This window comes from Lissotriton helveticus, chromosome 12 (assembly GCF_964261635.1).
Source record: "Lissotriton helveticus chromosome 12, aLisHel1.1, whole genome shotgun sequence".
In the NCBI taxonomy this organism is placed as follows: Eukaryota; Metazoa; Chordata; class Amphibia; order Caudata; family Salamandridae; genus Lissotriton; species Lissotriton helveticus.
The window spans coordinates 79,083,294-79,108,906 of record NC_136073.1 but is presented as its reverse complement, the minus strand read 5'-3'; the positions used below and the strand labels follow the sequence as shown (position 1 = coordinate 79,108,906).

At 46.5% G+C, this 25,613-nt stretch overlaps 1 protein-coding gene across 1 annotated transcript in view; it reads right to left on the bottom strand.

The window, feature by feature from the left end:
* Nucleotides 1-24,552, bottom strand: part of LOC144797694 (alpha-2,8-sialyltransferase 8F-like) — a 177,384-nt gene extending 152,832 nt beyond the window's left edge. The window contains exon 1 of the mRNA XM_078668424.1: nucleotides 23,884-24,552. Coding sequence (XP_078524550.1) covers nucleotides 23,884-23,999 — 116 coding nt within the window. The 5' untranslated portion in view covers nucleotides 24,000-24,552. The remainder of the gene's footprint in view (nucleotides 1-23,883) is intronic.
* Nucleotides 24,553-25,613: the final 1,061 nt, after the last annotated feature.

Sequence of the window (25,613 nt, the reverse complement as noted above, 5' to 3'; positions counted from 1 at the left end):
CGGGGTGGCTTTCCAGGGGAAACATCGTTTACAACGCGGTGTTTACACCACACTACCTTAACAACGCTGCCATTACAACGTAAGTCATTACTACGACTTGCGCTGGATGGCGCTGTTGGTTAAGGAATATTGTAATTTTATATTCCAACACCTTCCCTACTGTTACGTGGACTGGTGCTGGAATATAAAATTATAATATTCCACAATCCGCGCCCTCCAACGCAAGTCATTGTAACAACTTGCGTTGTAATGGCAGCGTTGTAAAGTACCGCGATCTAAAAGATCGCGTTGTACTGACATACATGCCTTTTCAGAGCACTGCTCTGTCTCACCTGTCCATTCTTTCTATTTTTCATAATTTTTGCACACTGTTCCCATATTTTCACGGTTTTTCTTTTGGTAATGGCTCCGCGTTCTCACACAGAAAAGTTTTTCAATGAAAACTGACGTCAGCGCGCCGGGAAAGGCATATATGGCTCCGCTGATGTCATGTCAGTGAACGACGTCAGGGTGGAGCTGGGCTGCGCTGCCCCTGGCGCACAGAGGTGCTGCTGCGGAAAGGTTTTCTGGATCCAGTCTGACGCCTGCGTGCCGAGGTGCTGCTGCGGAAAGGTTTTCTGGATCCAGTCTGACGCCTGGGGATATTCTAAGTTAAGGAATCTGCGGCTAGACTATGTCTCTACCAGATACATTGTTACCAAAGGTAAGTAACTCGTTCATTATTCACATATAGAGGGAAGGTCACTGACTAAAGAATTCACTGAGGGTGCAGCATCCAGGGTATATAGAGACTCAGAATTATTAGGCCAGATTGCTTGGCGACTGAAACTTGAGGGAGCCCCCCTGCAAAGTACCTGGAGGCACCTCCCCACCCCCATGCTCTGGACCCAGTCAGGAGCTCTCAGGCCCGGGGCTAGCCGTCTATTCACAGTGCTGGAGGGGGGCCCTCTGGAGCACGGGAGCCCTCCCGCACTGCGGGGGCTATTTTTACGTCACTGCCTATGCCATCGAGAGAGGCGGGCGTTAAGGTGAGGTTATAAATAGGGCTACTAGTTTTATGGTATTTATTTCGTTGACATTCCCATCTGTTTTAAGCGTATTTAATTTTAGTTAATCATAATTGGCATTTATTTACATGTTTTTGTGTTTAACGTAAGAATGTAACTGCAAGGGGTATATTTATTTATGGATAAATGTATGCCCTTGTTTAACTGTCCAAAGGGTGTTTACTGTTTGCGATATAAAACAGTAATCTCAACACGTTTACATTGTAGTAACAGCTTAAACAGCTGTAGGGCTACAGTTATAAGTTTCCTTAGGAAATGTTCTTTTTTAACTTCCCTACCGGTCAGTCTCCACAGCTGCAGGCCTGGCACTCATTAGTGACAGTAGTGGGAATCCGCCAAAAGAATACCTATTTTGCAAATGCTTCCATATTTAAAAACATACAGACAGGAGAATAGATGTTTTTCTGTTTGTATTTATCTATAAAATCAGTAAAGAATTAAAAAACTTGGAGCCTTATTAATGAACAATACAGCTCAAGATTCTACGCAAAGCATATTATCACCAGACTAGACCATGTACACTGGGGTTGCTTCCACTGCTTACTGGTAATAGCCATTACCCCTATTTGTAGTCCTCCTTGTCCCAGTCCTTCCTTGTGAGGCAACTGCCTCTGGAAGAGTATTCGGGATGGCTTTGGATTAAAGATTTGCATGTGTGTTTCTTCTATGTTTACTAGATGCGCCCATCCCCCGCGCCTCCTCCTGTATTTCACATGTCCAGCTTATTGCAGATGAGACAAAGGAGGGAGGGAGGGAGAGGTGGGACTGGGACGAGTAAGAATATGAATCGGAATATTAAAGATGACTGGTAAATAATGTAATTAATTGAAGCTTTACCCCCTCTGTCTATCTTTATCCAAGCCTTATCTTGTGAGGATATAACACGCTGTAACGTTTTGCACCGACAACAAGTAATGCTGAAATTACATTTATTAATATCAACAATTACTTCATTGTCAACACCAATACAGTAAAAGCAAAGTTACACTGACCATATTCTGCCAGATCCAACCTATAGTGATTTACAAAGGTATCATGGGATGCTGAAAGGCTTCACCAGATTCTGCCTATAAAGTGGACACCACTCTCTTGGAGTGTCCTTGAATGTTAGAGGGAACTGATTCTCCTACTAATTTATATCATTGGCTATTTGCTTGACAAACTCACCTACTTATGATCTGAGCTGGCACCTGTTTTCTTTGTTCACTGAACCATAAGAAACAAATAGTGAATTGGAAGACTTGAAAGGCTTATTACAGTCTAAGTAGATCGACAAAGACATTTTAACAATCAAGGTAGACAAAATCTGTGAATCTTCCTCTGAGTGCAGAACTGGATGTACTGGGACAAGTGAAAGGGCAAATGGATCTTTGGAATATGCTTAGAATCCAATATGAGGATATACCCATCCAGAAATATCCTGGGGTAAGGGTAAGATATCACCAAAGCACTCAATCCTCCCATCTCATTGCCATGTGATCACCACAAGAAGTGCTATCTTCGAGGTCAGCCATGCTAAGTCGGCTTGCTCCAATGGTTCGAAGTGGTGTAGTTGTAAACCTCTAAGTTCTATGGCGAAATCCCAAGTAGGAATTTGGGTTTGGAATTATGGGCTTTTTCATTCCAAAGTTTCTTAATAATTTATAGATTTACTGGGATATCTTCAAGGAGCCTTCCCCAAATTTAAGAGCCTTTATGGCTGTCCATTGCATGGATAAGATGGCTGGAGATAACATTTGTAAGAATCCTTCCCTTAAGACTTCTTAGATGTGCACCATTCCTGAAATGAACTCCAAATATTTTTGTATGAAAGCAGAGTTGAGGGCTTCCTCAAAGCTTGAGTATCAAGGGTGACCTATCTAGAGAATCCCATTTGCTCCAAACCTACCCTATCAAGTTCCAGTCTGAGAGGCTGCAACTGAATCAATGGCAGATGTGGGAACTGAAGAGGTGGAGGGTAAAGTGGCAGGTGCAAAACCTCCCCTCCTGAGATGCTCACGAGAAGGAAAACCCAAGGGTGTCTTTGGCCAGAATGGTGCTACCATATTCCCATCTTCCTGAATCATGCAAAGCATCTTCAGTGGGGGAATTAGTGGGAAGGTGTACAGCAGTTATTGTGGCCAAAATCGACAAGGCATCCATTGCCCATGTCTGGGGACACCATAGTTCCTTTCCATAAAGTCGGAAGCATCGCACTGTGCTGTTATGAGAACAGGTCTAAACACCCATTTGCAATTAAATGGTCTCATATTTGTGAAAGTTAGAGCTAATGGTGGTGTAAATGACAGTGTCTTTTACTTACGTTTATGGAGTGGATGTATGTGGTGTGGAGTTGAATTATAGGGCTGGACTGAAACTGTTAGTTGTGGTACTGGGTGGCATGGAATAGTGTTGTGTGGAGTAGATTTGTGTAGTGGAATTATGCAGCATGTGTACAGTGGAATTATGTTGATAGTTATTATGTGATTTTGAGTGTGCTTGAATTATATAGAGTGGGATTGAGTGTAGTATAGTGTAAATATGCGGATTGGTAATTTGTTTTATGCTGTGGTATTGTAATGGAGTTTAATTCTGTGGTGTGCTGTTGAATTGTATGACATTATGTAGAAGTCTGTGGTGTGCATTGGATGCATATGTTGTGTAATTGTGTTGATCTGAATTATGTGGTTTGCTGTATTGAATTATTTGGTGTAAAATGGAAATGTATTGAGCTGAATTGTGAGACGTTGAACTGTGGCGTTGAGTGAAATAATGCGGATGGGAATTATGGGGCATGGTGAAGGATGTGGAAGAGCAGCATTAGAGAACGAGGGCACATACTGGAGCTGGTGAAGCAGATATAGTGAGACATGAGGGGGGCACTTGAGGTTGTTGAGGAAGAGTACAGGAAGGGTGATGAGAGAACACACTGAGGCTGGTGGAGGGGAGCACTGGTGGGTGAGAGAAAGGGATAGAAATCTGTGTGTGATTAGACAGTTCAAGTACCAAACACCTTGTGGATTAGTAAAAAAACTAAATGTTTTGCAAGACTGTCGGGGGTCAGCACAGGAAAAATAAAGTTGAAAAAGAAGAACGTGGAAAGAGTGGCTAGTGGAAGAGAGCATAAAAGGTTAACAAGGATGAGCGTGACATACATTCACACCAGAGGTAACAATTTGTATATGGATGCCCCTAAACGAAACTCTTGTACACCACAAAGCTTTCATTGGACGCTCAAGAAGGTTGCAGAAAATCATGTAAAGCTAATTTAACGACCAAAAACAGAACAAGCAGTGTAAATGCAATAGGCCTCGCATTTAGTGAGTTAAAGTTTTTGGCGTTGTAAATGGCAATGTGTTTTATGTATGTATTATGGAGTGTATGTATGTGGCCTGCAGTGGAATTATGGGGGTTGTATTGGAATTGTTAGTTATGGAGCAGCATGACGCATAAGGGAGGGGAGCGCGGAGAAGAGCAGCGTGAGGCACAAGGAAGGAGAGCGAAGAGACGAGCAGCATGAGTCACAAGGAAGAGGAGTGAGAAGAGCAGCATGATTCACAAGGAAGAGGAGTGAGAAGAGCAGCATGAGGCACAAGGAAGAGGAGTGAGGAGAAGAGCAGCATGACGCATAAGGGAGGGGAGCGCGGAGAAGAGCAGCGTGAGGCACAAGGAAGGAGAGCGAAGAGACGAGCAGCATGAGTCACAAGGAAGAGGAGTGAGAAGAGCAGCATGATTCACAAGGAAGAGGAGTGAGAAGAGCAGCATGAGGCACAAGGAAGAGGAGTGAGGAGAAGAGCAGCATGACGCATAAGGGAGGGGAGCGCGGAGAAGAGCAGCGTGAGGCACAAGGAAGGAGAGCGAAGAGACGAGCAGCATGAGTCACAAGGAAGAGGAGTGAGGAGAAGAGCAGCATGACGCATAAGGGAGGGGAGCGCGGAGAAGAGCAGCGTGAGGCACAAGGAAGGAGAGCGAAGAGACGAGCAGCATGAGTCACAAGGAAGAGGAGTGAGAAGAGCAGCATGAGGCACAAGGAAGAGGAGTGAGGAGAAGAGCAGCATGAGGCACAAGGAAGAGGAGTGAGGAGAAGAGCAGCATGAGGCACAAGGAAGATGAGTGAGGAGAAGAGCAGCAGGAGGCACAAGGAAGATGAGTGAGGAGAAGAGCAGCACGAGGCACAGGGAAGGAGAGTGAGGAGAAGATCAGCATGAGGCACAAGGATGGAGAGTGAGGAGAAGAGCAGCGTGAGGCACAAGGAAGGAGAGTGAGAAGAGCAGCGTGTGGCACAAAGAAGGAGAGTGATGAGAATAGCAGGATGAAGCACAAGGTCCGAGACTGAGGAGAAGAGCAGTGAGGCAGAAAGGCGGAGACAGCAGAGAAGAGCAGCATGAGGGACAAGGAAAGAGTGAGGAGAAGAGCAGCATGAGGCACAAGGAAGAGGAGTGAGAAGAGCAGCATGAGGCACAAGGAAGATGAGTGAGAAGAGCAGCATGAGGCACAAGGAAGAGGAGTGAGAAGAGCAGCATGAGGCACAAGGAAGATGAGTGAGAAGAGCAGCATGAGGCACAAGGAAGAGGAGTGAGAAGAGCAGCATGAGGCACAAGGAAGAGGAGTGAGAAGAGCAGCATGAGGCACAAGGAAGATGAGTGAGAAGAGCTGCATGAGGCACAAGGAAGAGGAGTGAGAAGAGCAGCATGAGGCACAAGGAAGAGGAGTGAGAAGAGCAGCATGAGGCACAAGGAAGAGGAGTGAGAAGAGCAGCATGAGGCACAAGGAAGATGAGTGAGGAGAAGAGCAGCACGAGGCAAAGGGAAGGAGAGTGAGGAGAAGAGCAGCATGAGGCACAAGGAAGATGAGTGAGGAGAAGAGCAGCACGAGGCAAAGGGAAGGAGAGTGAGGAGAAGAGCAGCATGAGGCACAAGGAAATTGAGTGAGGAGAAGAGCAGCATGAGGCACAAGGAAGATGAGTGAGGAGAAGATCAGCACGAGGCACAGGGAAGGAGAGTGAAAAGAGCAGCGAGAGGCACAAGGAAGGAGTGAGAAGAGCAGTGTGAGGCACAAAGAAGGAGAATGAAAAGAGCAGCGAGAGGCAGAAGAAAGGAGAATGAGAAGAAATGTACACTGCACGTGGTTTTTTGTTGATCTACTTGCGAATATTTACTCCTAGGAGGATCGGTGGGGCACTCCAGGTCCACACAATGCTCATGGCCAGTACCGGCGAGCAAGGAGCGTTAGGTAGTCCATCTTCTTTATCTAGCTATCACTCCTCCCAGAAACATTAACTAGAGCTATAGCCACGCAACCCCCGCCTATGCCTTGGGAGACCCTCCGGGGGCTGCCTGCCTTCACTACATGTCACATTTGGAATGTGCACACGTCTGCCATATACTGAAGGTACGTACACATGCAGACACATATACACTACACCCATACACACTGGGATGTAATATAGGACACAAATGTAATGAGCTTGACAGACCGCTTTCAGGGCGAGGCTGGAAGGCTACTTGCCTACTTAAGCATCAAGACACATATCATACTGCCACCCACTATCCGTACCCTACAATCTGTTGAGGAGAGAGTAGGTCCACTCACTATAGAAGGTACACTCGGTGCGACCTTGCGGATCACAGAGCCTTTATCTTGGGGAAAGCACCATATGGTACCTAGCCACAGTGGCTCTCAGTGCACGTGCATGAGTTTCATGTGTGTTGAAACTAAAACAAAAATGCTAAACTGGACAGAAATGTACATACTGGTTCACTTAGAGGATCATGCCAGGGATATTTTACCATAAACTTTGATTGATTGGTTAATTGATTAACTGATCGAACACAGTTCCCTTCCTGAGAGATAATGTTGTTTTGCTAGTAGTAGGCCCCGTGGTGTTTGAAGGTTCCCATGCCATGGTCTTTTAAATACATAGAAGGCCTTCCGCTCTTTCTCAAGATTGATGATACCCAGATACTCTGTAGCTACAATCCTCTGCCATTTCTTACTTGCTCACTGAAAGGTGATTGCAGTCCGAGTACCGTCGTAATTGGCCTCCATTCGAAAGATTTATGATTTTGAAATGGTAGAACTTGTAAAATCTGAATTCCAGCTCACATACAAATAAAAAGCGTGGAATTGTAGAAATGTATGAGGATTGATAAATTGAATTCATTTCAGCAAAACGTGGCCCGTAATCAAGGAATCTGGGAATATATGATTAAGGGGCATATGTATCAAATACCGTTATTGCGGTTCTCAAATAGCGATTTTTAGAGATTCGCTATTTGAGAATCGCAAAACGGGATGTAATAAACAATTCACAAATATTTTGCGATTCCTTAGAATTCCTTAATTGCGATTCGCAAATTGTGAATCGCAATTAAGGAATCCCTTCCCATTCATTCCTATGGGCTCATAGGAATGAATGGGAAGACATTCACAATTTGCAAGTACCCATTAGGTACTCTCAAATTGCGAATGCAATTTCAAGGGTGCAAGGGTGTCATAAGGACACCCTGTTGCACCCCTAAATGAGCATGTGTGCACATGTGGCGCACATACATGCCGTAAGGGCATGTGTGCGCACCACATAGCACTTTGAAAAATGCAAAAAAGTGAATTTTTCAAAGAAATTGCAAATTACCACCAACTTGACGTTGGTGGTAATTTGCGATTTCTTAAGAAGAAATCGCACAACTTGGGTGCTTTCTACATCACATTTAAGGAATCGCAATTTGCGATTCCTTAAGTGCATTCGCAAAATAGGGAATCGCAACTTTTGCGATTCTCCATTTTGCAAGGGCCTTTTGGGATGGTACATTCCAAAAGGCTTTTCCCCGTTCGCAAATGGGCCGATTCTGAGAATCGGCCCGTTTGCCAACGGAAAATGAGCTTCATACATATGCCTCTAAGTCACTGCAATTTTTCTGTGTATTAATCAATTTGCAACAGTGGCTACATTGTCCAGCAATTAATGATTAACTTGCACAATAAACAAAAAAAAATTCTAGCTTGTGCAAACAAGCTTAGGCAAATCAAGAGGTCTGGATTTCCAGTAGTGAAAGCAGAGACCGACAATAATACGGGTAGCCTAGACATTTAGTCATACACTGCAAGCACATAATCTCACATGCACATATAAACGTGGCACAGCCATACAGGTGTTGATGCACATATCTCTGAACTGCCTGGAAATAGACAAAATGCAAAATATTTTTTACCCTCCCAAAATTAACATTTATATAAATGCCTGACAATGAGAAAACCACGATTGAAGCTAAATGTACATCAAGATGTTATCGTAACAGAACAAAACACAGGGGCATATTCTCAAGAACGTGTGATAACCATTGCAAAAGTAACTTAACGCAACTTCCAACATCACAGTCTATCGCAGGAAAATTACGCCGTGTTAAAGAAGCATTCTCAACACGGCGGCACCATGCGATACACTCCAGATAACGCGTCAACTGACCGCGTTAAAATCAAAGCCATGCCGCAAAAATGTGATACGCAAACAAAGCTGCAATGAGGCCATTCGCGATACAAAAATCAGTGAAAACCAGCTACAGGCCTGCAATTCACACGCGTCAGGCAGGACAAATCACCATAAAAGCAGAAAAAAACAGACAAACAAATGCCAAACAACAGCGAAGCACAATGGAGGGAGCCGGAGCAAGTACAGAGAACAACCAGAACCCCACAAGCCCCCCGGAGGACATCCCTGGGACCTCTGGATCAGGGAAGGTCAAGGAGAAGACAAGTAGGAAGAAGCGCTTCAGTCCGCTGGAAAACACGATCCTGATAACGGAGGTAGTAGAACACCATCAACAACTGGTCGTCTTCTCCACAGTGTCATTGGCACCCAAAAATGAACTATGGCAGTTCCTCGTGGACAAGGTGAATGCAGTGGGAGTGCTGAAGAGGACAATGGAAGAGGTCCAGAGGTGCTGGAATGACGTGAAGCACAAAACCAAGCTGAAACTCGCCAACAACCGGAAGGCAGCAATGCAGACTGGAGGTGGTAGTCCTGTGCCACAGGAGGAGCTGGACGATATGGAGGAAATGGTGTCCACAGTCATCAGTGGGGAGACGGTGTCTGGAGTTGGAGAACCGGACACTGCTCAACATGACCGGACACAACAGCAGCAGGGTGAGTAACGACCAGGGACTGGGGGGGTGGGGGAGATGGGCACAATGGCACACATGCACAGTTGAGCTGAGCACATCTGCGGCCAAACCATGCCTCAGCCCCCAACTCCCACCAAGAGACCAATGTACTCAAGTTTGCAACATCTCAGCACTGTATGAAGACAGAAGTCAAAGGCACATCGCAGGAAAGGGATAAGGGGCAACAAAGTCAGAGCAGCAGGGGCCACTCCCCCAAAATGCAGCAAGCACACATAACATGCAGAGCACATCAACACAGACAACAGTGTGGAACAAACTGCAACACACCCACAACAGAACACAGGACACAACTGGTGCCGACTGGGTGTAGACACTGGCCAATCACAAGTGGCATTGTAGGGAAATGTGAGTTGTTAATGTATGAGTACAAACACACACACGTCTGTTGTCGAATTGTCCACTGTCCCCCATCAAATAGGCAGCTCCTCCCAAACAGCCAAGATGTACACAGTCATGCAGTCTGTATGTAAACATGTACAATGCGACAACATACATGTGAACACATTGTTAAACTGCATCTCCCCTTCACATTGCAGAGAACCTGTCAACACCTCCTGCAGAGCAGCCCAAACCTATCTTCTCTAATGACGAAGAGGACCACCACAGATTCAACTCCGACGCCCTCCAAGAGTTCATTGATAGCCCACCTCCAGGAGCAGGGCAGCCCAGCTGCAACAAGGACACCCCACCCCCTGCACAGACCACACAACAGGCAGCACCCACCACCAGGCTGCCTCCAAGGACCCCCACGAAGAACACATGGACTTCCAACGCCGTGTGTTGGGGTGCCAGGAGCAGCTGGCTGAACAGGTGCGGGTGGGCTTCGACCACATGGCAGACAAACTAGATGCCATACGTGGGTGTCTAAGTCCCATCAGGGACCACTCTCAGTCCCTATCAGACTCCCAGAGTCCGCTCCATGCTCTCCAACAGACCATGGCTGACATCGCTGGAACCCTGACTCAGAGACTAGAACAACTGTCCAGTCAGAGTGGCTCTAGCGATGTCACACAGGAGTTGGGAAACATGCGGAGGTTAATGGACACCATGGAGTAGGCCAATGCGGAAAGAGCGGCTGCCACGGCTGCACACCAGCGAGTGGTAGCTGGGTTCCTCAATGACCTCATGATCCATCCTCATGACATTGCTGCCAAAAGGCCTGGCACTGATGCATGCTGCTGCTACCACTCCATCCACAACTCCGCCACCTGAAGTGTCAGTGCCACACAGTGCGGCTGACATTCCACCTACGGCCCCTGAGGTGTCACTGCCACACTGTGCTGGAGAAAGGCCAGCACAACCCACACGTGAGGCAGATGCGGATGATTCTGCCCACGTGGTACAAAGGACGCAGTAGCATTCTTCTCCACCATAGGGCCTGTTTCCACTTGGTTCTGCCCTCTGCATCAGCACCTTCCACTGTCCTCCGATGCACTCTGCGACACTCACCTTGGACCCCGCAATGGACTGCCATATACTGTTTGATCGCCAATGACACAGCAATCAGACTGCGGACTGAACTCTTCCTAGTCCTTTGGACTTGTCATTCCCTGAAGGACTCTGGCTGGCCCTCCATGGGCCAACATAGTCATGTGGTGTTTGCTGGCCCTGTACTGCTCCAGATGCAACACTCCACTGAATATGCATTAAACATTCTGAATCACACAAATGTGTCGTGTCTATGGTCTTACAACTGGGGTAGTATGGATGAATGTAGGGTCAGTGAATTCCTCTTACGTCCATGTGGCTCATGTCGTCGGACTTGGGTCACAGGGTGACACATTGCTGAATGTTGTGTGGGTGGCGCCGATGCAACAACAGCGACACACGCATTTGTTACTTCCTTGTCCAGCCCCGTACAGAACAACGCCCAGAGCCCCGGGGTCATCATTCAAACCCTTACGCTGGTCTGGCATATGCCAGGCCAGCCCACTCCGCTTACTCTCACGGGGGGGGGCAACGCAACATTTGCCAGGACTTCCCTGTAGTGATCTGCTGACCACAGATCTAGTTGTCAGCATGCCACAGACACTCCCTCACGGCTGGTTTACACCCACACCCCACCCATCCAGCACACTCATCACAGGACAAGTGACCCTGCCAATAAAAAGGGCCGGGCGCACGTACGCATTGCCATTTCCAACCTCTCTTGGGGTGTATCCGTGTGGTATGCATGTAGGCATGAGGGCCCAGGGGCCTGCGACATCACATTCTGCCAGCCCGGTGGTGACATGATGGCGTCCGCACCACGATACCCAATCATAGAGGGTCCATGACTTGCGGGGCACAGACTTGGTGGCACCGGATGCACTGCGGCCAGCACAGGCACTCTGCCACAGGACGGTGACTTTCGGTGCACTGAGGTAGGGGCACCGTAAGTGCTGAGCGGGTGTGCAGCCTGCGATGATGCCCCGTCCCGGCGGTCCAGACTGCTCAGGTTTTGTGTGCCCTGCTGCACCGCAGTGTAAGCCTGCACCAGCGGACAGCAGGGGCCTACCGCCACGTGGCGTTGCCTCGCTGGTCACAGAGTTGGTGGCACCTCAAGGGCTGAGCGGGTGTGCAGCCTGGGATGATGCCCTGTGCACTGGTATGTCCACTGCCATGGTGAAATCAAGACCCAGCACCAAAAGTGAGACCTGGTGGCCTGCGGAGTGGGGCTGCATGATGTGGGGGGTGCCATGTCTGCGGGCCCCAGGCTTGGGGCTTGCAGTGGCACGTGGTGGGCCCTCTTTTATACACACCAGTGGCGGAAGGTGAGCAGTGAGGACTGAGTGCGCAGGGGCGGGCATGCACCACTGGGCGGCGAACTGCACTACATGCCGGCACATGGTTGGAGACACACCGGTGGCAGCAGGTGAGTAGTGTGGTCTGGGTGTGCAGTGTCGGCACTCTCTCTCCCTGTCCATCTCTTCTTTATCTGTATCTCTTTCCCCTCTCTGTCCGTCTATCTCTCTCCCTCTCTTTCTTTCTCTCTCCTTCGCTCTCTCTCTGTCCGTCTGTCTCTCTCTCCCCCTCTCTGTCCGTCTATCTCTCTTTCCCTCTCTCTGTCCGTCTATATTTCTCTTTCTATCTCTCCTTTGCTCTGTCTCTGTCCGTCTATCTCTCTCTCTCCCCCTCTCAGTCCGTCTATCTCTCTCTCCCTCTCTCTGTCCATCTGTCTCTCTCTCTCTCTCCCCCTCTCTGCCCGTCTATCTCTCTCTCTCCCTCTCTCTGTCCGACTGTCTCCCTCCCCCTCTTTATTCGTCTATCTCTACCTCTCTCTGTCCGTCTATCTATCTCTCCCTCTCTTTCTCTCTCTGTGTGTCTCTCTCGTGCTCCTTAGCTCTCTCTCTGTGCCTTGATGTGTGCAAGACACACCTTCTCATCATGATTTTTGTCTTGCAGGCTGTGACCTATGGATTGTCCAGAGGGGAGCTGCCATGTGTCTTCATTTCTGTTCTGTGTTTCTTTGAATATATTTTGTGACGAAACATGCATGTCACCAGATGTGATTGTGCAACATCAGGCGGATTACTTGGTACATGATTCTGTGTAGTTGATGTGGCATATCTTTTGCCGGGTGGGGTAGTGGGGGTGGGGTACTGGTGATGGCTGTGGTGGCTCTCTTGGGTGTCCGGCCTGCATGATCAGTGGCTCCATGGCATCTGTTGCCCTTCAGGTGTGGCTCTGGCCTTGGCTCCCTTTTGGGGTGCAGGCTGTGGTCCGACTTTACACCAGGCCAGAGCAGGTGTTAGTTTCCTGCTGCTAACGCGCCATATCGCATGTTTTGTGGTTGTATCGCCGATCTGGCTGGTCGTTGAGACTGTTGTGGAGTGGTGTTTTCACGGCTTTTTGCACGGGGACGCCTACACTGCATCTCATTAGCGATAGTTGTGGGGGTCATCTGTGGCAATGTTTTTTGCGTCTGCTGTCTCGGGTAAACTAGTGCTATGGGCTGTTAGCACCAGCTTGTGAATGGGGTGATACATTTATTGCGACTTTGGCTGCGATAAAGTGCTGTTAACTCGGCGATAGCTCCTTGCGAATATGCCCCACAGTGTAACAACCCACCATTACCAAAAGCAGCGTTTAATGCCAGGCAGAGACTAGCACTGAATATGAAGTTTATTCAGAGAAAGTAGGGGCCTTTCCTGCCTTCCGGGAATTTGTGAATTACAACGAGTGGGAGTCAAGTCTGAGAAGCATGAGCGTCGTGGAGGGGGACCGGGGGGGGGGTGTGGGGGTGGGGGGATTGAGGATTAGTAATTTGAACTGTCCAATTGGGCGGGCTTCTGGTTAGGAGCAGTGTGTGGAAGCAGGGCACGCCTGAGATATAAAAGTGCTGATAAAGGCTGCAGTGAATAAAAAATAGTTCTCCCCAAAAAATATAAAGAAGCTAACCTTAAGGAGACTGTTATCAGCCGGTGCTCCTCTGTCTTGAACGGAAGTGTGCTATCGGCTGGCAGAACGAGTGGGGATGCACCATTTAAGAGGTGGGAATAACGTTGTGTTAAGGGATCACAAAAGGTCTTGCAGATAGCGCATGCGCGCTGATGCTCGACCTAAAAAACTAAACCACCAGCAGTTGCTGGTGTTTTTATGACGACCTTTACATTTCGTGCTAAGAACAACATTGGGGTGAGACGATTGCAGTTACCACAGAAGAATGGTGTATCGTGCGGTGAGGAAAATAGTTATTGTTACTGAAAAGTACGAATTGACATGCACTTCATTGTACATTTGAACTGTGAGAAATGTCAGATTAATGAAGTGCACGTTAATTTTTGCTTTCAGTAACAATAATAACCATTTTCTTCAAGGCGCAAAGATAGCATCTTCGTTGGATTAAGTAACTTGCACACTATGCTAATGACTCAAACTAACTAACATCGGAAACACGGCAGAGCCAATTGAGTCTATAAGACTGCAGGGTGTCTTATTAAAAAAAACCTTAAGCAGTTTGTTGTTTTTAATAAAACAATACACTGACCTGGATAAGAACACGAACTGAGTCAAAAATCTGTTTCTCATACTAATTTCAATTAGGAAAACAAAACATTTCCTGTGGTACCTTTAAAGCACCACTAAAAGCACAGTATGGTTCAAAGGGAAAGCATGCAAGCTCGAACACAAACTTGCAGATGCACGACTTCCATCGGACATGAAATACTACTCAACAGAAATATTAAAATGCCCCATTATGCACAAACTGATCTAATAATGGCATTTTCCCGCTTTCAGACAAGTTTACGTGTCACAGCTAAAAAGACTGCTGGCCGCGCCTGCGTGAATAAGACATTTGCAAAGTGTGTTCGCTTCCTCCGTTTTCGTAACTACAATAACTACAGATGGGGCTGACTACCCTCCTGCCAATCAATGTCAGTGCTTAATTTGAGCAGGTGCTCTCAGGTGCTCAGCACCTGCACTTCTTTCACAGGGCCGGGGCTACAATTTCTGAACCTGCAGGTGGTGGTCTCAATATTAATTGTTCAATTCAAAATAAAAAGAATAACTTACATTGCATGGTGACTGGCTGGTAAATGTTCATAGGCAGGTCGGCATATGCCTGTCCAGGCAGGCATGATTGTGTATCACCACGTAAGTGATGATGTCATCATGCTGATCACAATCCAAGAAGTCATCGACAAACTATGGCTTGTATTCTATTCCCCAAGTCTGCTACACCCTGCCACTGCCTGAGCCTAAACCTCCCATTGGATAATTGTAGCTGGGGGCTGGCTTATGACGGAGTTGAGGCAAGGAAGCTGCAAGAGCGCATTTGGAACTTGGGAGTGAGGGCTCTTGAGGAAGAATAAATTAAAGTAAGTGTGGACTTTCCACTTGTTGCGTAGCCAGAGTAGCATATCCGGCAGCCTTGCATTGCTGCTATCCTCAATGTGCTTGATGCGGCTGTGACCCTACGCAACTTTTGTGCGCCATGACATCGCCAGTAGAACCTGTGCGCTGCACCCAGCATGGTAATTGCTGAGCGTGAGTGAGTCCAGTAGGCACCACAACCATACTTACCGGCATTGGCAGCATTACTGCTGGAGACAATGCCTGTGCTGTAGCAGGCAGGATCACAGAAAGCTGAGCAGTGGATGCCGATGCCGTTGCCATCCCTGGACCTACTAATTACAGGCAGCACTAGCAGTGATATGACCTGCTGGACTCAAGCAGCCGCCTGTTCCTCAATAAACCCAGTCATACCACACTGATTAATAAATGCAAAAAAAGCATTTTCATTTTATTTTTGCACTTGGTGTAGGTAATAAAGTAAAACACGTAATCTTCCGCTTCTTTAAGAATGACAACAGGAAAACGCAGAGTTAAAAATAGCAGGGACATGTACAGGCTGACGAAAGGGGTCACAGGTAGCAACAGTGTTAGAGATGAGAGACAGCAAGAGTAAAGAGGAGAAGAAACAACAAGAGAGGAGAGAGATACAACGGAGGAAAGTAGAAGAAAAGAAGTAGAGCAAATCAGATACAAAGAGAAAGCAGCCATTATGTGAAGAAGAGAGCATTAGGAACAGAGAAGATAGAATGAAAGGCTGTGGAGTACAGGACAGAGGGAAAAAAAGCAGACAAATGATAAAATGGAGACACAGCTAATCACTGCTAGAGAGTGATAGTAAAGAGCCAAGATCGAGGGGAGAGAGAGCAGAGCATGGCAAATCAGAAATACAGGGTGTGACAAAGGTGATAGAAAACAATTAGAGAGGTGAGAGGATAGACTCTTTGAGCGAAGACTTAGGAGACAGACAACAGATCAAGGTTAGAAGATAGAGACTGAGGGAGTGAGAGTGTTGAAAGTGGGGCTCACCGGAGGCAGACGTGAGCGGTGGCCTCCTTGGCAAAAGTTTCAGCACCTGCACTTCTTTTTTTACAATTAAGCACTGACACAGACACTAGACCAGGCTGCAGTGACGGAGGAGATAAGAGCTTCAAGGCACGGTGAAAACACCTGCCCGCCCCCCCTCCGAGTGCTCTGCCGGTAGCAGGTGAGAAGGGGAACCAGAGGCAATCTCCGCGACCGATACTCATGCGGTGCGCCCGGCAGCTAGAATCCCTGCAACGAGATCCGTGGGGGGGGCCTGCGCAGCAACGAGACAGGCAGAGAGAAGTGAGATACGGCAGCCGGCGGTGATCTGCAGACCCTGAGAGCGAGAAGTGTGTTTGACGGCGGCGGCTCCGTGAGCCACGGTGAGTCACTGCCAGCGAACTCAGTGGCCTGAGATGACAATACCATCAATTAGAGAGCACTGTGGGATACAAAATAAATAAAAAGAGAAGCGCAGCCGCCTGTCTGGACGGCAGGCAGCTGACATTGAGGGCGGGGATCCGAACCAGCAAGTGCCATCGGCCTATAAAGGCCGGTAGAGAGGCGGGGGCCCCAAAACATACAATGCATCAGTCTGGGACAGTCCCTGGGAACTGCGGTACATCACAGCAAAAACAACCAGCAAGGAGATATATTGCCTGTGCGCTTGCGACAGGGACGTGCTCCAGGACCGGCGAGGCTCTGCAGCGAAGGGACAGGGGTCCGCGGGCTGTCCCTGAGGGTGAAGGTCCGACTCCCAGCTGCTGATAACTGCAGCGGAGAGGAAGGAGAAATTTAACAAGGAATTCAAGGAATGCAGCGTCAGCGAGTGGTGCGCGCGAGAGCGAGCACCAGGCCATGTATTTTGAATTATCGCACCCCTGTCTGGGCACGATAATTCAAAATATATGGCGTCATGCTTCAGAGAGTTGTTCTCCCTCTCTCCCTGACGTGGTAAAGCCTGATAATGGCTGCGCCCGAAGTCTGCACTCCTTAGAGGCTCCGCGTGGGAAGCGGAGTCCTCTGAACAGGTGTCCTGCAGTTGTTGAGGGGCACGAAGGAATATTCCTGCTTCCCAAAATTTTGGTAAGCAACTAAGAAGTTAGCCGCTTTGCCTGCTTACACACACAGTTTTCCTGCTCAATCTGGTGCGTCAACAGCCTCAAAAGTATGCAGACTAGTGTTCATGCGCCGTGTTATAACCTGTTTGGAAAGGACTATCAGTATTGGCATTTTCATTGTTTTTGTTAGTATTTACAATACGGCGCACCATGGCGCAAGGAGTGACATGTGCATCAGAAATTCCGACACATCTGTTGGCGCAAAAGTTATGCATTGCTGGAGTCATGTCGCAATCACAACGCAACTCCAGTAATGCATATTGAGGCCTATTCTCACTACACTGCATCACTCTTTACACCTGCTTCAAGCAGGTTTTGACGCAGTGGCATACTAGAAATGGCGCAGTGGAATCTTGTAGATTTCACTGCGTCACTTCTACAAGGCCTTCCTGCATGGAAATGCCCACCCTGCATACATTATACCTGACGCAGTTATGTGACGCAGGGCGTTACGTGACGCATCTCCCTAGATGCTTCACATTGTAAATTGCCTGCATTTTTTACGCTGCTGTTGCATCACAAAAGTGGCGCAACAGCGGCGCAAAAGTGTTGTAAGGGGCTTTTAAATCTGCCCCAAGATTTGTAGAGGAATGTCTACTTGTTTGCTTGATTGTGGATGAGGGATTTGGGTCCCGGACCATCAAGATCGGTAACAAAATCAAAATACATTCTTTATTTATTCAGTTTATAAAAACAAACCATAAAAGATACAATCACACAGCATGAAATTTCATTAAGACGATAAACTTTTCCTTAATTGCACAGTACTAGATAAAAAGTTAGCTGCATAAAAACAAGTCTTCGCATCAGATAACAGCATTAAATAAAACAGGAAGGATGAACTTGATTGAAATGGGTTCCAGCAAACAGTGAGAGAATAAAAGATTTGCGCCGTTTTATAAAAAAAGCACAAAGCAATACAAAGTGCAACATGTCCTGAGGTGAAACATGATCACATTTACAGGGAGTAATTGCAGACCCAAATGCTCTCCCACTGGGAACTATCAACAAATGATAACTAAGGTTAAGTCTGAGGCGAGTCAATAAGAACCGGTGGTGGTTCGACATACCCCAAGAAAGGTAGGGATCAATAAAAACAGTGGTTTGCAATTGTAAATGTAATTTTGCAGCACTTTTGTATATTGCTACACTCTTTCACGCTTTCATTTTTATAGCCGTAAACGCTTTTTTTGTCCGCACAATATCACTCATGGAGATTGAGCCTGGGTTTCTATAGATATGAGACCACCCAAGTTTAGTAAAGCTGGATTTGATAGAGACCACTAGCAATCTTTTAAAACCAAAGGGTTAAAACGTATCTCAGGATGAAGCCAAACGTAACTGGAGGAGAAGCGGCCGTAACTGTACAATACCCTTCAGATACCCACAACCAAGTTCCTTGTGAGTAATGAAAACTGAAGTACTCTGTGGAATGCATACAATTCTTCTTAACCGCATGCGCGCTAGCGGTTTTCCCGCTGCGCGCTGCGTTTTTTTAAAAAACACGTTACATGACGAGCTCAGCTCGTCATGAGCGTACGAGCGTCGTCACTCATGACGAGCTGAGCTCGTCATGAGCGCGGAAGGGGTTAAAAATGTATTAGAAGCATATGAATGCGATATTCATCACATTTGGCCACACATCTTAGAATTTATGGCATTACAAATGTCAGGACATTCATTTTGCATTGTCATTCCACTTCTTTCTCTCCCTAAACTTAGGACTCAGTGGCCTAACCACGTCACTTTTACACTTAATCCTCCACCATCTGGGGAATCCTATTAACGGGCAAGTAGAGCATTCCCCTACTCTTGTTCCAGTGCCCCTAAATTTTCGGCTATGTATGCGGATAACCTCTAACCTCATACACCACCCTCTTCGCCTGCATGTACCAATCCATGTCGGTTTCCCAATCACTCAGTGCAGGTCCTGAGGCCGCCCTCCATCTTCTTGCAGTTGAGGCGAGGCTTCTACATTTTCCCACATAGAGGCATCCTACAAGTTATATCCGCACCCCAGTAGTCTTGAATCACTGGGCAATCCCTCTATATGTGTAAAAACATTCCTTCATGGCCGTAACCTCTGTGACATTGTGTTGAGTCTAGTCTGCCCATCTTAACCAATGTTACGCTTGTATAATATTTCCTATGTAATATTTTTAGCTGGACTAACCTGAAACAGGACCTTATAGCTGCTTCCCCATGAGACGCCAGCCACTCATCGTAACCCAATTGCCCTAGGTCTTCTGTCCATTTATCACGTAGTTTCTCCAAAATGTCAGGGGGAACATCCATGACAACGCGGTCAAAACACTGCGCTGCCATTACCACGCGTCTTTTACAACGCAAGTCGTTACCACGACTTGCGCTGTAGGGTGCTGGACTAAGGAATAGTAGATTTACTATTCCAACACCTTCCCTACTGTACGTAGGCTGGAGTTGGAATAGTAAATCTTACTATTCCTAAGTCCAGCACCCTACAGCGCAAGTCGTGGTAACGACTTGCGTAAAAGATCGCGTTGTAACATCATACAACCAAATGTCAGAGGAATTGTATAGTATCTTGCGATCAGTCAGGGATAAAGCCTTCCTCTGTAGGTAGTCGTCTGACAACCTATCTTCCAGCGGGGAAGAGTCTTTAAGAGCTGTCCTCTTCAGAGTGGCTTTCTGTAATGCATTTCATATCTGGAGATATCGGAATGTTTCCGTCAATGCCACCTCATGCTCAAGCATATTCATGATAGGTTTGTGTCCAAGTCTATAAGCAAAATAAAAAACCCGAGCGATACTCCTAGTAAAAATGTAGGCTTCTAACAGACAGCCCGACTAATAATATTATCTTAAATCTTTAAAAGACTTGACTTAGGAGCCATAATGTGAGATTTGGAAAAAGTAGATAATCCAAAACTAGAGCAGTTCTAGCAATAAGGATGGCATTGTCCGCATAAAGCAATACCAAGATGGACTGATTGCCAATCTGCGGCACATCAGCACCACACTCAATTAATGCACCCCCAAATTGTAAATATAGAGGGTAAAAAGAAACTGGGACAATATATATCCTTGACGGACACCCTGTATTACCGCATTACACCAGTGCATTACCCCGTACCCCAAAGCAAGCAGAAGCAGACAAATTAAAATGGAGACAGTGTAAAAGAGAAACTAAATTCATTTCCACCCCAAGCCGCACCACAATATCCCACAGTTTGTCTCTAATAACACTATCAAAAGCAGTGCTCAAATCCATGAAGGCCAGATGTAACACGCCTTGTTTGGCCACAGTATATTTGTAGCTAATCAAATACAAATTGAGACATTCCCTAAGCTAGTCAGAAACCCACACTGGACATCACATAGAATGCAACTTTCAGCAGCCCAGTTCACAGCTTGTTCAAAACTACTGAACCAACGATCTTAACAACAGAACAAATCAAGGCAATAGGGCAGTAGCATTTGGGGTCGGTCCGACTACCCTTTTTTAAAAAATGGACTATCACCGAATGGGACCAAGAATTAGGTATGGAATGTTTGCCCACTTTATTTAGATAGAGGGTGGCCAAAGGCCTCCACCCTCCTACGTGTGTGTTGATGGCTTCTGTGAAAGGTAGATTGCATTCCCAAATAGCTAGAGTCCCACGTCCTGAGAAAAGTGCAAGCGCTTTTTGGTGCCAGAGCAAAGCATCATGAGACGCATACTGCTTCCGTACTCCTCCTAGCATGGTGAAGACGCGCAGATCTGACGTCGCTGGAAGCCGGAGAAGAGAGGAACCACTGAGGAGCGAGAGGTAAGTGTAGTTATTTGGGTCGTGCAGGGGGTAGTCTTTTAGGTTGTAGGGTTGTGTTTGAGTAGTGTAGAGTAGTGTATTTGAGTTTAGGGTAGTGTCAAGGTCGTGAAGGGTAGTGTTGGGGAGTAGGGACAGTAGTAGGGGATCTGGGAGGGATGTGCAGAGGGTAGTGTTTTAAGGTCGTGTTGTAGTGTAGTGTAGTGTTTTAGGGTTGAGGGTAGTGTCAGGGTCGGGAAGGGTAGTTTTGGGGAGTAGGGACAGACCTAGGGGATCTGGGAGGGATGTGCAGGGGGTAGTTTTTTAGGGTAGTGTTGTAGTGTAGTGTAGTGTTTTAGGGTTGAGGGTAGTGTAAGGGGCATGCAGGGTACTTTTTGAGTGTAGGGACAGGACAGGACTGGTGGAAGGGGGTGGTCGTGTAGGGAGTAATGTATTAGGGTTTAGGGTAGTGTAGTGTTATTTAAGTAGTGAAGGGTACTGTAGTGTTTGTGGTTTTTGGGTAGTGTTGTGTCACAGGGATAGGTTACTATTACGATTATTTTATGGTTTTATTTTAAGACTTTATCAAGAGGTTGTTTATGTCTTCTAAAGGTTTGGGTTGGCTGGGGTCGGTGTTGCCAGAGTAGAACTGTTTTGTTGGAAAAATTAGATCTCTTGACAGCATGAGAATGCGTCTACGTTGGAGCTTATTCAGTAATTTGATGCGTTTTTTTTGGTCATATTAAGTTGTTCTTCAGAGAAGGTCATTTCAGGTGGAGTTGTGTTGTCTGTTGTATCGCGGTGACCCTTCATCCAGAACGAAGCTTCCCACAGCTTGCCAAGTAAAACAGCCAACTAACACAGACAGACTACGGTTTACCGCAGATGCCTGCCTCTTTTAATTTGTTTATTTGAACTTTTCTCACGCGTGAAGTGCCGCCTTTAATACTCATCTGCTCCGGGGAGCCATTGTACCTATAGCCTCCAGGACAGGGAAAGTTCTTAAGGAAAAATGAGCCTGTGGGATCATGACGCTGGTGGGAACGGGAACGGAAGGGGACAACACAACTTGGAACACAGACCCCGGTGCAAGTGAAAGAAGTACTTTAGGGGAAATCTGGACAGAACTGGGCACAGAGGTCTCTCAGTTTGAGATATATTGATATGCGTGGTCATTTTCTGCGTAGTAAAAGAATTTGTATTAGATTACTAAGCATTTGCGAACTAAAAGCATTCGCACTAAAAACATGCAAAGTAATGGTATTTGCGATGTAAATACATCGCACTAAAAACATGCTAAGAAATGGATTGCGCAACATCGACATTTATTCAATGGAAAATATTGACTGTACGCCAGAGGTGTGCCTATTGAGGCTTCTAAACAGAAGCAAACCATGCAACCGGCGCATAGTTGCTATAGCCGCTCTGCTTGCTAAACCTGCTGTGGATGCGCATTGCTTTGCCAAAGCTGCCCCAACACTGAATACATGGATTAGAGATATTGTCTTCTGTAAAGAACAACTTAATGCATATGCCGAGGAGCTATCTGAGGCCTCTAGGCCAAAAGATGTCTGGGCACCTCTTGCCACATTCCTGTTAGAACTCCCTGACCGAACATGACGCATTGTACACAATCTGTGATTCGATGAAAGACAGTGATGTACATTGCTGTTGCACTGCGGTACACTGCTGAAAATGTTATGCTGCTTGACTTTGGATTTACCTGTTCCACCATGGTGGTGTTGGGTTTCGGGTGGCGTGTTATATAAAAGCAAAAAAACGAATACTATGTGTTATGCGATAGATACATAATGATGCTATAACAGGAGTGTATTATTGTCACTGTTTGGCCATTTAGATACCATTTTTTAAAACTACCAGAAGTACCTTACCGTCGTTATACATTATCCCCTGAAAAAGACAGGGCACACAATGACTGCAGCTGGTGTCTTAACCATGGAAAATAGTTTAAAATGCAGCCTCTTTGTGTCCAATTAAGTGATCTGGAACAGACCTACTCTCACATTTTACCCATGTTGCCAAATTCTTTGCAGCAGATGTTTAACAAATGCATCAATAAATTGACTATCAGAATCCGCATTTGGTTACTTCGCCCCTCCCGACCCCACCCGCTTTGCTCTGACCTTGACCCCCAATTAATGGCTTCCAATTCCAGCAAAGCCATCGGCTGAAGAAAATACAAGAGCGCCCAGATCAGGAAGTCATCATTTAAACACAAAGCCTTTCATTTCGGGAATGTGTTGGGGGGGTTTTAAGAAGGGGGGTAGAGGGAGGAGTCAGGTGTGGACTCAAAACCCCTGTAGGAGACAGGCCTCCCAGGTGCACAATCAGGCCACTGCTCACCGCATCTGCCCTGGGACAGGACAGGAAGTGAGGGGAGGAGCATTCGATGCCGGGGCAACATGGGCGGAGACACGCCTCCCTGAAGGGAAGGAACAGCTGGTAAATGCAGAGCAAGGTGGGAAGGACTAGTTTAGCATCGTACCTGTGTCCTTGTCTTGTGTACATCCTGCACCTCCCAAAAACACAACAAATACAATCAGTGGAAGTCTGACTTCCGCTCTCATATTTAAGGATTTGTTGGGTACTTTTCTGGACTTTGAAGCGTCCTGAAGAAGCTTAATGAAAGCACCGGTTGGTTTGCACCTTTAATTCCGACTCTTGCCAGCATATTAGAACAAAACCTCCTTTTGTGACATGCTGTTCCTCGATTTAGATAAGTATTGATTCCCCTGGATAGTTGCTGCTACTCTTTGCCCAGTTGACTCAGGGCGGTGGCTCTGTAGCAGCCAACAGGACACGGTCAATTTAACTGCTAAGAAACTAAACACTTTCAGTGCATTTTATAAAAGTAGCTTTAAAACAAACTTCTATTTTAAGTTAATCTGCTACACTGTGGTCTCCAAACTAGATATCAACAAAACCACAATTTGACAAAGGACTACTTACCTCTTGCAAATGCCCAGTTCTTGTCTCTGAAGCTGTGCCATCCTGTACCCTGTGTAGTACATAGTGGCGATTACACACACCACCAGTAACCAAGACAGGGGTTTAACCGGCCTCATCCTTTGGTGTTTATGGCAAAGTCTGCAAATCTACACAAGTCCACACTTCTGCAGGTAGTGTCTCTTCTTGAGTTGAAGCTAGCGAAACAGGCGAAGGCGTGATCCAAGTACATTTTTTGTTACTTGTTGCTAAGAAAGGATAGAACTGATAATGTTGCCATTCCAAATCCAGAAATCTTCTGCTGGTAAGTCTTGGCCAACTAGTGCTGTAGGCTTCTTGCTGGGCTTTGGCGAAGCCTGGGGATGGAAGGGGGCTCCTTCTTTGCAAGAGTGTCAAGAAGCCCTCGCGTGGAAGGTGAGTGCTGTTTTTGGACTCCTGCGCTCACCTGTTCAGAGACGGAAGAAGCTGATCTGGAGGTCGGTCCTCGGTGGAGCAAGGCTTGGCTCCCTCTGGGTGCAGGAAGTGCTTCAAGGGGCTGTGTGGTATTTTGCTTTGCTTGGCAAGGGGTCAATTGGCATCAAGTTTATTTGTTCTTGTATGTAATAAAGGTGTGGCGAGGCTCTTCTGTGGCACGGCTCATCACTGTTCCCCCGCCTGTCGTAATGCAGAAGTGTGTAATGTGAGTTGCTATGTATACATCTACCAACAGGTGCATAGTCCAAATCACATGGAAAGCTACAATTTACTGTCAATGAACGCATTTTAGTTCACACATAATGCATATGTGTTCAGCTGTCTGTGGTTCATTGTTGGTTGCTGTCTATGAGTTGAAGTACATAAAAACGATACAATTAAACCGTATTACTGGGGAGGGCATGCTTTTTAAATGCAAAAAATGAGAAATTCAGCACTTGCGGTTTACTAAATTTGAAAAGCAACTTCTTTCTTTTTTAAAAAAAAAGTTTAAAAAAAATGTATGCCAACGTAAATAATAATACAAAAGACATCACATCGAGTGGAGCAACCCACCCCCAAGAGGAAGAGAAACTACGTGTGAGTGAAAATAAAGGCACAGCGGAAGAAAAAGGAAGAAAAGAAAAAAGAAATAATTGTCAAGCAACAACATCCTGAGGCCCTAAGGATGAGATGGTATAGTGCTAATGAAGGACATGAGTCAGCTAAAGGAAGGAGTCAAGATTCAACAGCGAGAAAGAAATCAACATTAGGAGACAAAAAGCAAAACAAAAATTAACCTGACTGCTCCAGCCAGGAAGTAAGATTTTCCCACACCTCCAGGCCCTTTTTCCAGCCCTGGCGTCACTATTTGGCAGAAACAGCTATTTCTAAGTGATAAGTAGCAACGAGTCTAGCAACCCATTGAGAAAATGAAGGGGGCTCTGGATTGAGCCAAGCAGCGGCCACACAGATCCTTCAAACCGCCATCGCGATAAAAGTTAATCCCTCTCGTTTCACCCTCTGAGTTTCTGACTGTGTGCCTAGCATAACAATAGTGGGACTTAATGTTATGGGCTGGGTGGTAACTTCCCTTAGGAATTCCTGTATGCGGTTTAGTGTAGAAAAGAGCTTTAAACACGTAGCAAATATATGAATAGAATTGGCCCCAAATTCCAAGCATCTAGGACAAAGAGTGCCTTGGCCAGCCCCCCATTTCGAAATCTTAATAGGAGTGAGATATAAGAAAAAAATGGTTTTAAAGTGTTGAGCCTGTAGTT